Genomic DNA, 17148 nt, shown 5'->3' with positions numbered 1-17148 from the left:
GGATGACATAGTGTGTGTTACTCAGCTGCTTCTTTCCCCTGTAAAAGAAAAAAATATGAATTTAAAACTAAGCATATTTATGCACATTGCAGTAGTCAGTGACACAGAGTATCAATTCAATGTTTTGTTTTCATAAATTGTTTCTTTGTTGAATGGCCTCAGTTACCTTGCCAGAGTCACGGGTCTTAGCTCTCAGTTTGTTGACCTGGGACTCAGCAATGTCAGCACGCTCCTCAGCCTCCTCCAGCTCATTCTGAACCTTCCTGCACTTGGACAGATGCACGTTGGCTTGCTCCTCCTGGAATGTAATAGAGATAGTTAAGTGTTTGAAACTGAAATTGAACAGTTTTGTTTGTTTGAGATTTTTATAGCTCTAGCAGTTGTACACCCATGCAAAAAACAATATTTTGCCCTTACCGCTTCCTCAGCCTGCCTCTTGTAGGCCTTCACCTTGAGCTGCAGTTTATCTACCAGATCCTGCAGTCTGGTAACATTTTTCTTGTCCTCTTCAGTCTATGACAAAGTAAATATGCACGTGTAAATGTCTAGTAATAACTATGTATATTTGACTGATATGGATGCATCAGCATTAAGTGAGATTATACCTGGTAGGTGAGTTCCTTCACTCTCCTCTCATATTTGCGGACACCCTTCACAGCATCTGTTCCTCGTCTCTGCTCTGCCTCAACCTCTGTCTCCAGCTCACGCACCTTCAGAAACAATCAGACATTAATAATCAATTTCTTTACTGAAAAAGTCTTACATTTCCTTTTTTTTGTGACCAAGTTTTTATTGGGTTTCTTTTTGTTCACATATGAGGATACATTACACATCAAATAAGACAAACATTATGGGGTAGTATAGCATACATACATCAATATACAACAGTAGATGTTTATCATAGTGTACTGTAAATACTTCAGAGACAGTCTTACATTTCCTATGCAAAACATATTTCTCTTACTCTAGACTCCAGTTTCTGGAGCTGCTTCTTGCCACCCTTCATTGCCAAGTTCTCAGCCTCATCCAGGCGGTGCTGCAGGTCCTTGACAGTAACCTCCAGGTTCTTCTTCATCCTCTCCAGGTGAGAGCTAGTGTCCTGCTCTTTCTTCAGCTCCTCAGCCATCATAGCAGCCTAGAAAAGATAATGTGTATTAGGAGTATAAAAAAAAAAAGAGTAATACAAAGAAAGTAACAACTGCAATTTAAACATACATCAGTGATGGCCTTCTTGGCCTTCTCCTCTGCATTCCTTGCTTCCTGAACAGTGTCATCTATTTCACCCTGGACCTGGACCAGGTCAGTCTCCAGCTTCTTCTTTGTGTTCAGAAGGCTTGTATTCTAGAAGGAGAAAGTTCACTCATAAGTACACACAAATGCATATGTTGGAGAATTAGTGAGTAAATTATTTTGTTTGTTTACCTGAGAGTGCAGAAGGCCAACACGCTCACTAGCATCCACCAGCTCTTGCTCAGCCACTTTGCGGCCTCTCTCTGTCTGTTCTAGACCAGCCCTGAGCTCCTCAATTTCAGCCACCATGAGACCGTTCCTACGATCCACCATGGCAGCCTGCTCCTTGAGGTCTTCCTGTCCTCTGACAGCATCATCAAGATGCAATTGTGCATCCTAATAAAAAAAAAGAAAAAGAAGAATGTCAAGAAAATGATTTACAGAAATATCAGAATGTGGCTCCACTAACAACGTCTATGTCTGCACAACTGCTGTGTGTCCTACCTTCAATTGTCCCTGGACAGTCCTCAGCTGCTTCTGGGCCTCAGCAGCCTGGCGGTTAGAATGACTCAGCTGAATCTCCATCTCATTCAGGTCTCCCTCCATCTTCTTCTTGATTCTCAAGGCATCATTCCTGCTCCTGACCTCAGAGTCAAGAGTGCTCTGCATGGAGTCAGTCACCCTCTGGCTGTTCCTCTTGATCTGCTCCATCTCCTCATCTTTCTCTGCCAGCTTTCTGTCAACCTCACCCTTAACCTGGTTGAGCTCCAGCTGGACACGTAGAATCTTGGATTCCTCATGTTCCAGTGTTCCCTAATGATTAAAGCAATTGTTAAAAGAGGGACCTTCCTACCCTTTGAATATGTAGACAATATTCCATTGTTTGACAAACTATTTAATTTTCTTGTAGAAAGCAAATACCTAAATTAAGAATATAGATTTTAAACTCCAGTCTATAAGAAATGTTACCTCAGCTTCCTCAAGTGCTGTCTGGATTTCAGACTTCTCTGTCTCAACCTGCTTCTTGGACTTCTCCAGCTCATGGATGCTCTTTCCAGTCTCACCAATCTGTTCAGTCAGGTCTGAGATCTCCTCTGCAGAAAGATTTGTGTATTTAATATTGTTAAATCTTGAAATGTAGATTATATCATTAATTCAAATTAATGTAGGCTATATTAGATAATGATCCACCCTATCCTCATTTAAAGGCAAACTAAGAGCAAATTCAAACTTTTTCGTTGTTGTAGGAACTCACGTTGCAGGTTCTTGTTCTCGCGCTTCAGGGTCTCCAGCTGATCCAGAGCTTCCTCATAAGAGTTCTTCATCTTGAACAGCTCAGTGCTGAGAGAACGAGCCTCTTTCTGAGCTCCTTCAAGCTCTGCCTGACCCTCCTCAAACTTTTGTTTCCACTCTGCCAAGACCTGAATAAGATGCAACCCATACAGTTGTCTTAGTTTAATATTGATCAATACAAAAACAGTTGATTATACTTCAAGAATAAATAACAATCCTACCTTGTCAAAGTTCCTCTGCTTCTTGTCAAGGTTGGCAGCCAGCCCATTGGCCCTCTCCACATCAATCATGAGGTCCTCCACCTCACCCTGGAGCCTCTGTTTGGTCTTCTCCAGAGAGGCACACTTGGAATTCACAGCCTCAATCTGCTCCTCAGCCTCCTGAAGGCGCTGGGCAAGCTTTTTCCTGTTGAATATTTGTAATTTGTCCCTCAGTGAAAATAAGTGAGCCTAGGTTTGAGGGTGATATATACAGTAATGGGGGGGCAGGATTCACGGATGTAGTCACTAGTCACTTTACAATTTTCAAATTCCATTGCAAATCAAAATATTGTCCCATTTCACCCCAATATTTCAGAACTAAACAAACATAAATAACCATTGAAATGTTTGGATGCATTTTAAATATATCAGGATACCACTGTGCTGCTGCTCTGAACTAAGCATTGACGTGTGGTTTTGGATTTTACTCACTTGGCCTCCTCAAGCTCCTCAGTGCGCTGGATGGCATCAGTCTCATACTTGCTCCTCCACTGGGCCACTTCACTGTTGGCCTTGGACATTCCACGTTGCAGCTCAGCCTTTGCCTCCTGCTCTTCCTCAAACTGCTCCCTCAGAAGATCACAGTCATGGCGGGCTGATTGCACACCATGGGCAAGGGCATTCTTGGCCTGTTAAATTAAAGATGATCAAGTGTGAAAAATGTCCAAATTCCAAACAAGAGTTTATCAATGGACACTTAATAGTTTCTTACCTTAACCTCCTCCTCAATCTGTCTCTTCAGCTCCTCAATCTGCTGTGTGAAGGCCTGCTTGCCTCGGGTCAGTTGGGATACAAGAGCTTCTTTCTCTTCAATCTGACGTCCGAACTCACCTTGTGTGAATATTGGAATGATCAGTTTTGTATAACGCAGTTTCTATGGAAATTCACACAGCAGAATACCCTGTTTGAATGGTGAACTATACATACCATTTTCTGTCAGGAGACGTGCTTTCTGTGCACTTAAGTCATTATTCTGACGAAGAGCTTCATCACTCTTGGTCTTGAGTTCACTGAGTTGATCCTCAAGAGTTCGGGACATCTTCTCCAGGTTTCCCTAAAAAACAATTTAAAAAATATATTGTTAATGTATTGATCATCTACATTATTTCCTGAGATTAGATTTTTGACTTTAAAATATTATAATAAAAATATATCAATGAAGCTGTTGCTATTAATTATATGATATGATGTACCTTTGCTTTAGCAACAGCTTCCATGTTGCTGGAAAGGTCATCGATCTCCATCTTGTATTCACTCTTCTCCTTCTCAAGCTTCTGCTTGACACGCTGGAGGTTGTCGATCTGTTCTCCCAGCTCAGCAACACTGTCAGCCTGCTTCTTGCGGAGAGCAGCAGCGGTGGCTTCATGCTGTAGGGTGGACTCCTCAAGGTCACGACGCAGCTTCTGGAACTCTGCCTCGCGCTTCTTGTTCATCTCAATCTGAGCAGCAGTGGCTCCACCAGCCTCCTCAAGTCTCTCACTGATCTCCTCAAGTTCTCTGGAGAGATCAGCTCTCTGCTTCTCAACCTTGGCACGAGCAGCACGCTCAGCTTCAATTTCTTCCTCCAGTTCCTCAATTCGGGCCTGTTGAATGTAAACATGATAATTTGCAGCAAATGTTCACTTTAATTAAAAGCCACAAAAGAAAATACAAAATACATAAATGTGACGTAGTAAATGTGTCACCTGAAGCTCCTTGATTTTCTTCTGAAGCTGAGCACCCATGGACTGTTCATCCTCAATCTTACTGAGGAGCTGGCTGGTTTCAAAATCTTTCCTGTGAGAATTGTAGATATAGAGAATATTTACTAACATTCCATCCAAACAATCGACCAGATCACCAAACACATGTGATGTATCTGTCATGAACAAATTAAATTAAAAATAAAAATAATATTACTTCTTGATTTTCTCCTCAGATTGCTGCTTATCATTCTCAAGGTCCATGACGCTTTCCTGGGCCAGTTTCAGATCACCCTCAAGCTTCCTCTTGGTTCTCTCAAGGTCCATGCGGAGCTTCTTCTCTTGCTCCAGGGAACCTTCAAGCTGCACATTAAGACAGGTTTGTAATTATCAAGTTCAAGAGCCAACCTATCTTTTTTGCCATACTGACTTCATAAACTCACATCGTCCACTTGCTGCTCAAGCTTGGTCTTGGCCTTGGTCAGAGTGTTGACTTTGTCTTCCTCTGCCTGCAGGTCATCAAGAGTCTGCTGATGTGCCTCTTGGAGGGCTTTCTTCTCCTTGGTCAGCTTAGCAAGGCTCTCATCCTGAGAGGCCATCTCCTCTGTCAGGTTCTTCACCTAAATTTGTAAGAAATATTTAGTTTAAAATGGGTGATTTTTCTGACATTATTTGTTTTATTAGCTGGCATGGAGACTCATGAACCTTGTTCTCAGTGGCATGTTTCTCCTTCTCCACTTTGGCCAAGGTAAGCTCCAGGTCATCAATGTCCTTCTTGAGCTCAGAGCATTCATCCTCGAGTTTCCTCTTTTTGGCAGTCAGCTCAGCATTCATTTCCTCCTCATCCTCCAGTCTCTCAGTTGTCTCTTTGAGTTTGGCTTCCAGCTGGATCTTACTCTTGATAAGTCCCTCACATCTCTCCTCAGCATCGTTCAGATTCTCTGATTCCTAGTTCATAATGAAACAAAAAGGAATTAACATGTTAACTCATTCTGGACAATACATGACACATATATACATGATACAGTTTTGCACTGTGTTTCGAAGTGATAATAATAATAATAAGTTCAGTGTTTCTGCCTGTGTTGCTGTCTGTTGTAGTGTAATTGTAAAATGACCTAAAGGGAGAGCAGGTCACCAAGTGAGTGAGAAAAGGAGAAAATACTGAATAATGACATCACTACAGTATAATCCTAATGTTAATTTAAAATTAGATATTCCTCTAAATATGGCTAAAAATCATCCAAACGTTAAAAAACGTCATTTTTTCAAAAGAATCCCCCTAATTGCAAACTCGTTCCGGCGCCACTGGTCCTGACCGGTCCTGACTCTCTGTGATCAATAAGATCCCATCAGCAATATTCGCAAGAGTATGGGTGTAACCCCGGTGCCCTGGCTAAATTCCCATACACGTCTTCCATCCATCATGGCCACCTAACCATCCTTCAATATCTAGCTGATATATAATGCGCTTTGGGTGCCTTGAAAACGGTAAAAATCCAATGAATTATTATTATTATTAGGATTATTACTACTACTAGTGCAGTGCCCATTCCCCTCCTTCGCCATTCAACCCCCGTGGGTAGATCTACGCATTCCCCTTCCCCCTATTCACATATCATGCTCTCCCAGTCTTCACCCCACCGGTGCCCATATTGCAGTTCCCATTCCCCTTTCCGATTATGACGTCACTGATGATGTCATAATGAAAATATATAAAATATCACTGTAGCTTCCCCCCGTTGGTGCATTTATTTCCTTTTTCCCCCCGCGCACTCCGTCAGGTGTTCCTAAGCACACTCCCCAATTTTGAAGTCGATCAGACAAACAGTTCTCTACATACGCGAAGGACAGACACTTATACAGACAGACAGTACTGTTATTATTATTACTACGAGATTTTTACGTGGCTATAATGGTAGGCTATAATGAGTCACGCATTCAGAAATAATATCCTCTAGGGCCACGCCACTTCCGGGAACCCCCATCCTGTGTAAGTAGGGTTCCCAGTGTAAAACCTGGCCATTTCCACCACTGCTTATGGATGAGCATCATCTGCTGCATGCCATCGAGAACCGTTGGTCGGATCAACTTCAAACTTTGAGAGTGTGCCCTATTGTGCAGTGCAGTGCCCTATTTTCGTGCAATTGGGCATAGCGCCACCTACTGGCAACACAAATTAGCACTTTATCTTGATAGCCAATCATCTGATCGACTTCAAACTTGGGCGGTGCACTGCTGGGAACCTGACATAGAACAGTTCCGAATTTTGTGCAATTCGGCACAGCGCCACCTACTGGCAACACAAAAAGTAGTTCATCTCGAGAAACAGTCCGATTGACTTCAAACTTGGGGAGTGCGCTGCTCGGACCACGATGGAGTGCGGTGTTGCATTTCATGCAATTTGGACTTATTCCAGGACTGTCTGTATGTCTGTCCTTCGCGTATCTCGAGAACCGTTTGTCAGATCGACTTCAAACTTGTGCTTAGGTGGACCTGAAAGAGTGCAGTGTGTGCGCGGGGGGGAAGCACCCACGGGGTGGTGCATGGGGGAACGGACACTGCACTAGTATTAATAATAATAATAAGTTATGTCTACTCACAGATGTCACCGTCAGCTGCAAATCATTCTTCTCCTGCACAAGAGACACCATCTTCTCCTCTAATTCCTTCTTCTTAGCCAAGGCTGTGGCCAGGTCTGTTTTCATCTTCTCATAGTTCTCCTTCATCTCGGCCAGCTCCTTCTCCGTTTCAGCAGTCTTCAGAAGAGGTTTGATCTTGTAGTAGACCTTCATCCATGGCCAGTGTTTGACATTCATGAATGAGCGGACGTTGTACTGGATGGTGAAAACGGAATCCCTATAGAAAAAAAGAAAATTTATGTCATGATAAAGCCACTTTTGGATTGGGTGGTATATATGACAGAAATATTTATTTAGAATGGTTATCTTCTACATGCCTGATTGCCATCATCTTAACAAACTCCTTCCTCATGAGGTAACCACGGACAAGAGCCTGAGTCATGGTGACCAGAGAAGCAAGCTTCTCATCTCTCATCTCCTCAAGAACACCCAGCAGACCAGCTTTGAAGAAGACCTGAATACAGTAGATCAAATATACCATTATTGTTGATTGATTTGGAACTTTAAAGGTGTTTGCTATGACAAAGTTAGGTAGGTAAGGTAGCTGCTGTAAGCACCAATACCTTAGTGTGCCCAAATCTGTATGGTTCATTGGTGGAACCGTGTTTAATTTTTTGACTTCCTGAATACTCACCTTGGTGTGTCCAAATTTATACTCGTCATGAGGCACATCAATTGATCCAAGCAGCTTCTCTGAGGCTTTCTTGTTGTCAATGAATGTTCCTTCAGGGCACGCACTGGCATTCAGTACTTTGTACCTTTTTGAAAGAGACAATGTGTTCATAGTGAGCACTTTCTCCTCTTATCTTGCATCAAAAATCCCTTATCAAACATTCAACAATACCTCTGCTTGAAATCAGCATAGGGGATTCTGCTGGGGAAGCCCTTTCTGCAGATTCTGATACCCTCCAGTACACCATTACACCTCAGCTGGTGGATGACCAGGAAATTCTCCATCATACCTGTAAAAATGAAAATGAAAGAAAAGTTCTGTTAATTTTGAAAAAGTAATTAATCCCAATCAGAATGATTCAATAAATGACTATTAAGATCAGACACTAGAAAGATCATGTCAGCTGACAGTGTACCTGGAGTCTTATGCTCATTGGGAATGAGACAACGCACAAAGTGGGGATGGGTGCGGTGCAAGTTTGTCATCAGCTTGCCCAAGTTCTCCTAGAGATAGAAGATGAAACCAAATGTTCTTTGTGAAGTTCAATACATTTGAGTATAACTCCAAACTGAGACTTGATGATGTTCTTAAACCTTCTTACCCTGAACGCTGAAGACACAGTCTGCATGGAACCACCCTTCTTCTTGGCTCCCTTCTTGGCGCCACCAGTCTCTGTTTTTCAATTGATCATTTTAAGGTAGAGAGGACATTTAAACTTTAGATCAACTCATGGTGAAAGAAATCGAATTACAGAAACATTATTTCACTTTTTTCAAAGGTATATCACACCAACAACAGGGAGGTACAGAGGAGACAGCAGTTTATGGGATGTGCGTATGGTCACCTTCTCATTTGCATACTACTGAAACATAAACTGTCAGGGACTGGCTTTTATAACCGTAACCAGAGTGGTAATTAATTGCAAAGCCAGTGTGTGAGCCATATTTATTAAACATTTCTTTGTTTCTAATGATAATTAATGACCTGGAACTTTATCAATCAAACAATCAAAAGGAGTGGAGGTATGGGGAAGACGATATTGATGCTATATTGTACCTTCAACAACAGGGGGATACAGGACAGGCAGCAGCTTAAATGAGGACTTCTGGTAAAGCTGTATAACAGACTCATTCAGGGGATCCTTGTTCTTGTCCAGCCAGCCAGTAACATTGTAGTCCACAGTTCCAGCGTAGTGCACCAGGGAGAAGTGGGCCTCAGCCTTGCCTTTGGCGGGCTTTGGTTTCTCAAAGGCTTTGCTTTTACCAAGATGCTGGTCATACAGTTTTGCCTTGAAGGTCGTATCTGAAGCCTTGGGGAACATGCACTCCTCTTCAAGGATGGAGAAGATGCCCAACGGCTGTATGAAAGGTGCAAAGAGATACATCATGAAGAGCCATTGTTGTAATGAAGCATTCAAACAATAATTACATAGTCACAACATTATTGTGTACCTTTTCAATAAGCTCAATGCAGGCAGCCAAGTCCATGCCGAAGTCAATGAACGCCCAGACAATGCCCTCCTTCTTGTACTCCTCTTGCTCCAGGACAAACATGGTGTGGTTGAAGAACTGTTGCAGTTTCTCATTGGTGAAGTTGATGCACAGCTGCTCCATGCTGTTGTACTGTTAGTGGACAAAGGATTATCTTGAACTCTCGCAGCAATACATGATAAAACTATGAAAGATTATTAAATTAAACAGTCTATCCATTACCATGAATGGATACTTACATCAAAGATTTCAAAACCAGCAATGTCCAGCACACCAATGTAGAACTGCCTTGCTTGCTTGGTGTCCAGCTGCTGGTTGATGCGGATGACCATCCACAAGAACATCCTCTCATAGATGGACTTAGCCAGAGCGCTCACTGAGTTATTGACCTGAAGAAAGTAGACATTAGCATGAATCAATTTTAGTCCAACCTGAGAACATTTAAGAATTATTTTCAAGCCTCCTCATGTGACACTGTATGGCAGAATATACACATTATGATTGAGTTTCCACTGCTAAAAGGGTAGATACATTACATACGGTAATTTAGCAGTGTAACCCAAAGTTAGGTTTTTTCTAATTGTAGACAGCGTTTTACAGCTAACAATAATGTCTTCACAAGCAATCAGTAAAAAATAAGAATGCTTTAACATAATTGAATTTCTTTGTATTAACCTGCCAAATGAGGAATCCTAAATTATCAATATGACCCCCCCCCCCCCCCCCCCCAATTTATCTCCTAAATTATTCAAGCTGTAAGGCTCTTAAACTTCTCTGTTTAAAGAAGATGTGTAAACTAAAGAAACAAGACAATGATGCATCTTGCTCACCTGAGGTACAGTCTGTCCCTTGGTGACAAACTCATTTCCGACCTTCACTCTGGGGTAGCACAGAGCCTTCAGCATGTCAGCTGAGTTCAGACCCAGCAGGTAGCCAACCTTGTCAGCCTCTGAAATATCCACATGAAATACATTATAGATATGTGACAATGACTGTCAAAGCCAATATAACAGAAAATACAAACTTAACTGCTGTGATGAAAACTTAATTTCAAATCTATTCAGACTTATCCACTTTGGGGTGAAGTTTAAACTCACCCTCTGTGCCATCTGGCTCAGCCTGCTCTTCACGCTGCTTCTGCTTGAACTTCATGTTACCATGGTGGAGCACAGCACCAGTAAACTTGTAGATGGCCACCCTCTCATCAGGACTGAAGCCCAGAATCTCAATAGCCTCCTGTATTCAAATGATGTGTCAATGGTGAGTCAAAATCACTTCAGAAAATTAATAAGAAACCGTGATGGTGATGATGATTTAATGCACAAAGCATGAGAAAATGTGTCGGAACTGAACATCACTCACATCAGTGGCATCCAACTCTGCTTTGTCATCGATGCTGGCCACAGTGATGTGACCCTGACTGCACATGGGGAAGTCATAGGGGTTGGTGGTGAGGAGCGACATTTCTGGAGATTTACAAAGGTAGAAAGGAATGAGTGATTATGGATTATGTAAACAGTTTGCGTTAGGGTTAGCACGATCAGTTACTCATCTTACCAAGAACATCAGGCTTGTGGTTGGTCATCATCTGGTAGAAGATGTGGTAGCCTCTCTCATCAGGAAGCTGGAATGTCACTCTGGACTTCTCCAGCAGATCTGTAAGGGTTGTTAATAACTTAAAATCTGGTCCACTGATTATGGCAGCCATTTTCATTCATCATCACCATAAGGACTTTTTACTTACATGTCTCAATATCAGCACTAGACAGTTTACCACTTGCGCCGAAATGGATTCTGATGAATTTACCCTGTTTGAAGGAGCATAGTATTTAATGTAGCTCTACACTGGCAATATATAATCATACCCCCCCCCCAACACACTCAACGTTTTCACACATGCGCTTTATACCGGGAAATGACCAGAAAGTGGTCTATACCTTTCATGTGTGAAAATTGTTTTCCGGTATAAGCGCGACCCCGTCATCGTGGACTTTTCACCACTTTGGAGGATGTCAGAAGAGCGGTATGTCTGCTTCATGTGTGGGCGTGCAGATTTCCCCCCTCCCCTCTCTGCTCTCTCTGGCCAGTCCTTCAGTCAGCAGCCCAACACACAGGACAGACACAGCGAAAATGGCAGCGGCTTCTAGTCTGAAGCCGCCCAACGCTTGTTGAGAAAGCAAATGCATGAAGCGAAATATGGAAGTATTTTGCTTACTTACGTTGCTGACAGCGAAGGCAAGCCCGGACACATATCAAACGAAGCCAGTCTGTAAAAAGTGCTTCAACGCGACGCAGGTGAACGGATAAACATCGAACCAGCCAGGCTATTTCTCTCAGACACGGATCCCAACTTCTTCAAATATTTCAGTTCAAAGACTGGTTAGCGAATGTGAAGGATACAACATACATGCCCTCTTAAGTCAAACGAGTTTGTTTAGTTTAGTTTATTAGGATCCCCATTAGTCGCAGCAGGATGCTGCGGCTATTCTTCCTGGGGTCCGAGTGTGATTTATTGTGTGACAAGCAAACTTATTTCACCATCGGAGATTCCCCATCCAAGTGCACACGTCACTCCCCACCCGCTCTGCAGTGCCCCCCCGACCCCCCTCAAATACAGGTAATTTGACTGCTATATTCACACATGTGAGCCCTCAGGTGTGAAGGGAAATTCCGGGAAATGGCCGATATTGATTTACAGGCAATGTTCCTGTACGCATGTGTGAAAACGGCTACACAGATGTTGCAGACAGAAGTGCTTCCATACTTACAAAGCGAGAGGAGTTGTCGTTCCTCACAGTCTTGGCATTACCATAGGATTCCAGCAAGGGATTGGCTGCAATAATCTGATCCTCCAGTGAGCCCTATAGTTCAGGTTTTAGATTTTAACATTGATATCTGAATTGTTTTTCCTTCCCACAAATACTTTCCATGTTCTGAGAAATCTAGCTTAATAGTATACCTTTATCTTTCCTGATCCTTGGGAGGCCTTTTCTCCCACCCCCACTGAGATTGTTGCAAAGTACTGGATGACACGCTTTGTGTTCACAGTCTTTCCAGCACCAGATTCTCCACTGGGTATAGATAGATTTGAAGAAATTCAGTCAAATAATGGTATTATATTGATGGTCAAAAAATAAAAAATAAAGAGTATCAGATGGGAAACTTACGTGATCAAGACAGACTGGTTCTCCCTATCTGTAAAAGGAAAAAATAAATTATTTTTATTATTATTACATGTGTGTCCTGCAGGTATGTATATATATATATATATATACGGTATATCGTATATATACGGTATATATATATATATATATATATATATATATATATATATATTATATATAATTGTTGTTATTATTATTATTATTTTATTATTGATCACCTATGTAACATGAACCCTGTTTATTGACAATGTATACATTTTTACAAGGACATACCAACAAGCATGAATTGGAAGGCATTGTCAGAGACAGAGAAGATGTGGGGTGGAGCCTCCATACGCTTTTTGCCTCTGTAAGCGTTTACAACCTCAGAATCGTACACTGGGAGCCACTTGTAGGGGTTCACAGTGGCGCAGAACAGCCCAGAGTAGGTCTGAAGGGGAGGAGAGAGATGTGGTTACTTACAGTACAGTATGTTTTCATTCCATCTACAATATTTACTCCGTAGTATCTTACGTAGATCATCCATGCTGCATAACGCTCTTTGAGGTTATACAGCACAGAGGCTTCATTGAGATGGGTCATCATGGCCATGTCCTCAATTTTGTCATACTTGGGAGGGTTCATAGGGTGGACATCCTCCTCCTTAACGGTCCTCTCCTGAAATATTGAAACACACTTTCAGTTTGTGTTTAAATTCCAACAGTAAGGTACACTGCTGTGAGTTTGATTCAACTTAAACGTACCTCATCGCCTTCAAGGAGTTTGACGGTGGCTTTGCCACCCTCTTTCTTCAGGATTGTACATTTAAGGTACAGCTCCACCTTATCGGCCACATAGGCAGCAGTTTTGGCATCAAAGGGTTTGCTTTGAGCCTCAATCCTCTCCCTCTCTGGCTTACGGAGGTACATGGCGGCCTTGCCATAAATCGCCATCTCCGCGTCCGTACTCATGGTGACGGCTTACTTCTGTGTGGTAATTCCAAATAAAGTATAATCAGACCCATGTGCCAAGTTCATGTGGTCGACCATCACCTCATCACCTAATAGATTTAATCTAAACAAGTGAATATCCACCACTATATCATGTTCATGCATCATCCTTGTTGCCTATGGCTAGATTTTGCACAAAGTGGATGAAAATCAAGTAGGGCAAACATAAGAGGGTTACTATAAAAAAAACATAGTAGGCTTATGAAAGAAAGAAAGAAAGAAAGAAAGAAAGAAAGAAAGAAAGAAAGAAAGAAAGAAAGAAAGAAAGAAAGAAAGAAAAGTTCTTACCTGACCCTTTTTCACAGTCAAAAGTGAAGTCGCGGTATATTCCACAATCCTGCTGGGGAAGGGGGGGGGGGGGGGGGGGTTGCATGGAGTCACCGTTTAATAAACTTGTCCTGTTCCTACACATTATACAGTACTCAAAGTTCATTTCACAAAACTGGCACAAATCATATTGTATAAATGATCATAAATAATATTAATTGTAGAGACACAAGCTCTCACCACAAGCTGGAACTTCACAGGTCTGCTGCCACACACCCCATAGGCTCCTGATGGACTCCTTTTATTCGCTTTGTTGCACCAGCTAAAATGGGTAACATGCCAAATGTGGTGAAGATGACAGTCAAGGCCAAGGCAGATATAAGTTGAAGGACTTGTTCCTTGGACATAACTTCTTTATTGTGTTTCAGGTTTCAAGTAATGGTGTGAACTGTGAAGAATGGAGGTGCTAAGGCATCAGGGCATGGGGGAGCTAAATTAGGATGGTATGTCTTTTGTGTGTGTGTCTCTTTGAGGAAGGGGGGGGGGGGGGCAATCAAAGACCGGCCCCCAACCCCAACTGGCACTTAAATAAGCCCTATGATATAGGACTCAATGAACCTTATTCAACTGTGAGAATTAGGCTCAAAATGACAATCAAGTTGCATCTCTAAGCTGTGGCTGGCAGACAGAGGAACTCAAACCGTAATTATTATTTTAAAAAAAATAGCAACACATTCTAGACATCATACTGAGTAAAACTATTGACTTTACATCATCGAGCCAGTTTAGCTGTCACAATTTATTTTTGTCATGTTGAACGTATGACAGTACGTTACAATTCAATATTTCAAGTTCAAGTCTATTATTTGTTCCAACAGGGCCATATTGCAGCAAGCATAAAAACCACATAGCAAAAGCAAACATCTATATTAAGAGGGAGCAAGTGTTTGTTCTCTGTCTGTTCGCTGTTTAAATGTTTGTCCCACTGAAGTTGGTTTAGTGTTTAAGTGTTTAGTTTTGTTATGAGACATCTGGGACAGTATTAGGGCTGGGCAATATAATCGATACGGCAATATATCGCGATATTTTATTTCCCGATACTGTATCGATACTTCGACGCCAAGTATTGCAATATTAATTAATTTATTTATTTTTTATTTTTTGCAGGCCATGCCATGCCAGGCCTCTGCATCTGGTGATTCCCACCCCTAATCGATACTGTATTGATATTTCCCATATCGATGCGTTCAGTAACACTCAACACTCAGTAGTTTTGACTAAATTTATCCACTAACTTATCAGTATAAAGTGATGTACATATTATTACACTACCCGGGTGGTACACAGTGTGTTGTATCTTTAGCTCTATTATTTAATTTGGAGTAAATTCTGTAGAATATCTAGCTAATACTTTGGCGCGTATTTTCAACATGTGTACAGATGGAGTGAAGGTGTCTCTGTTTAGAGCATACTGCTGCACACCGCTCTATACTGCTCACCTGTGGTCAGATTACAGGAGGGCAAGCATGCACACACTTCAAGTAGCATATCATGATGCCATGAGAATATTGCTCAGGAGACCTAGATGGAGCTCTGCAAGTCAGATGTTTGTCACGGCAGGTGTTAATAACACCTTCCAGGCACTGTTGAGGAATCTGTTGTATATATTTATCTGTCGACTGAATGTCATTATCAAGCTGTTGGTAAATCCCTGCTGTAGTGATGTCACATATCAGTCACCTCTGTGGAGACACTATGTCGCTCTTCAGTGGCGGACTGCATAATCGGGCACGTCGGGCAAATGCCCGGTGGCCTGGCCTGGCCTGGCCTGCCAAAAAAAAAAAAAAAAAAATTTTTTTTTTTTTTTTTGCAAGCCAGGCCAGGCCACTCACTGAACAGCAGGCCAGGCGCCGCCTACTGGTTTACTAGTGGTTTTATTACTTTATTCAGGTTTAAAGTGGGTGCATCTCATTGTAAAATTGGACTTGGCCCAAATTGGGCTTCAAACGGCCCAAATTGGGCTTCAAACGGCCCAAATCGGGCTTCAAACAGCCCAAATCTGGCTTTAAACGACCCAAATCTGGCTTCAAACGGCCCAAATTGGGCTTCAAACGGCCCAAATTGAGCTTCAAACGCCCCAAATTTTCCGCCGGCGCCCTTTGGACGCCGGCACGCGCGTCGGCCCGTATCGGCCTGGCCTGCTTGGTATCTAATGCCCGGCCTGAATTATGATCCCAGTCCGCCCCTGTCGCTCTTATGAACACTGCACTATTTATTTGGATATTGCTTTTTTTTTTTACTGTCTGTAGGGATTATTTTTAGTGTTGTATGTCTTTTTATATGGACCTATATATATATATATATATATATATATATATATATATATATATATATGTGTGTGTGTGTGTGTGTGTGTTGTGGCGTGGCGGGGGGGGGTGTCAAAGCTAGTTATAAGCTAGATCTGAACTACTTGAATCCCTGCTCTATTCTTGCCCTTGTGTGTGTCTGTGGGCAGCAGTGTTGGGGGTAAGTCATTACAAAAGTAACATATTACATGTAATATATTACTTTCAGCAGTAACTCAGTAATGTAACTTATTACTTATAGGATTTCAGTAATATTATACCAGTTACTTTGTCAAGTAACTCAAGTTACAAATTCATTTTTTTTATTTTTATCAAAGCACATATTTAAAAAAGATACAATCATTTCCTAATCAAACTGTGTGTTTTTATGCAAATGACCACTATAGATGACAATAACAAAGGAAAAGAATAACATTTAGAATTCTGGATTGTTTACACTGACTTCAAGGCGGTTGACATTATTTTTCTGGATGGTTCCGGGGCGGTGATGTCATTCTGCTGCTGCTGTTGTTTTGGTCAAAGTAATGCAAAAGTAGTGTAATAAGTAATGAGTTACTCTACACATACAGTAATATTGTAAAGTAACTTATTACTTTCAAATGAAAGTAACTAGTAATATTTAGTATATTACATTTTGAAAGTAACTTGCGGGACCACATGAGAAGCAGTATTGCACTTTCCTCCTAAGTCATGCACTGAGTTTCCCCTGGCTTGTGCTGTAGGACTGTCATGTGTGTACTTGTACGTGGTGGTGGACTGTAGGAACTGAATTGCCCTGAGGGGACAAATCAAGTTTTCTGTATCTGTATTAATGAAGGACATGATTTCTGCCCTTTTGATGACTCTGTGTTAGGATGATGTCATCATTCCTACTGTGATGTCATAGATCACTGATGATGTCGCAGACGGTGATGATGTCATGATTCATAAGTGTCTAAATCATGCCTCTCGGATGGTCTCACTGATGATAACACAAGGTGATGTCATATTCGGGACCTATAAAGGTTTGCTCTGCAGGTCCTCTGCAGTTGTTCATAGACTAATCTCACGACAACCTTCTGCAACAGTTCCCATCTTTCGAACCTTGCAGAC

General features: G+C 41.8%; 1 protein-coding gene across 1 annotated transcript; it reads right to left on the bottom strand.

The window, feature by feature from the left end:
- On the bottom strand, positions 1-13384 carry LOC310795629 (myosin heavy chain, fast skeletal muscle-like; the record flags this gene model as incomplete). The annotated part of the gene is made up of 39 exons (XM_083657709.1): positions 1-38; positions 167-298; positions 418-513; positions 606-710; positions 965-1135; positions 1216-1341; positions 1423-1626; positions 1735-2043; positions 2200-2324; positions 2486-2651; positions 2745-2928; positions 3216-3412; positions 3496-3614; positions 3711-3837; positions 3977-4366; positions 4469-4559; positions 4683-4828; positions 4909-5085; positions 5171-5413; positions 7069-7324; positions 7425-7561; positions 7742-7865; positions 7952-8069; positions 8196-8283; positions 8382-8452; positions 8837-9137; positions 9232-9402; positions 9510-9659; positions 10101-10219; positions 10368-10506; positions 10633-10736; positions 10828-10926; positions 11015-11078; positions 12039-12131; positions 12230-12341; positions 12438-12465; positions 12708-12864; positions 12948-13091; positions 13178-13384. The coding sequence occupies 39 exons, from the start codon at positions 13382-13384 to the stop codon at positions 18-20; spliced, it is 5811 nt and encodes a 1936-aa protein (XP_083513835.1). The 3' UTR covers positions 1-17.
- Positions 13385-17148: the final 3764 nt, after the last annotated feature.

This window comes from Poromitra crassiceps (genome assembly GCF_964638095.1).
Source record: "Poromitra crassiceps genome assembly, chromosome: 21".
NCBI classification, from domain to species: Eukaryota; Metazoa; Chordata; class Actinopteri; order Beryciformes; family Melamphaidae; genus Poromitra; species Poromitra crassiceps.
This window is presented reverse-complemented; position numbering and strand designations above follow the sequence as displayed.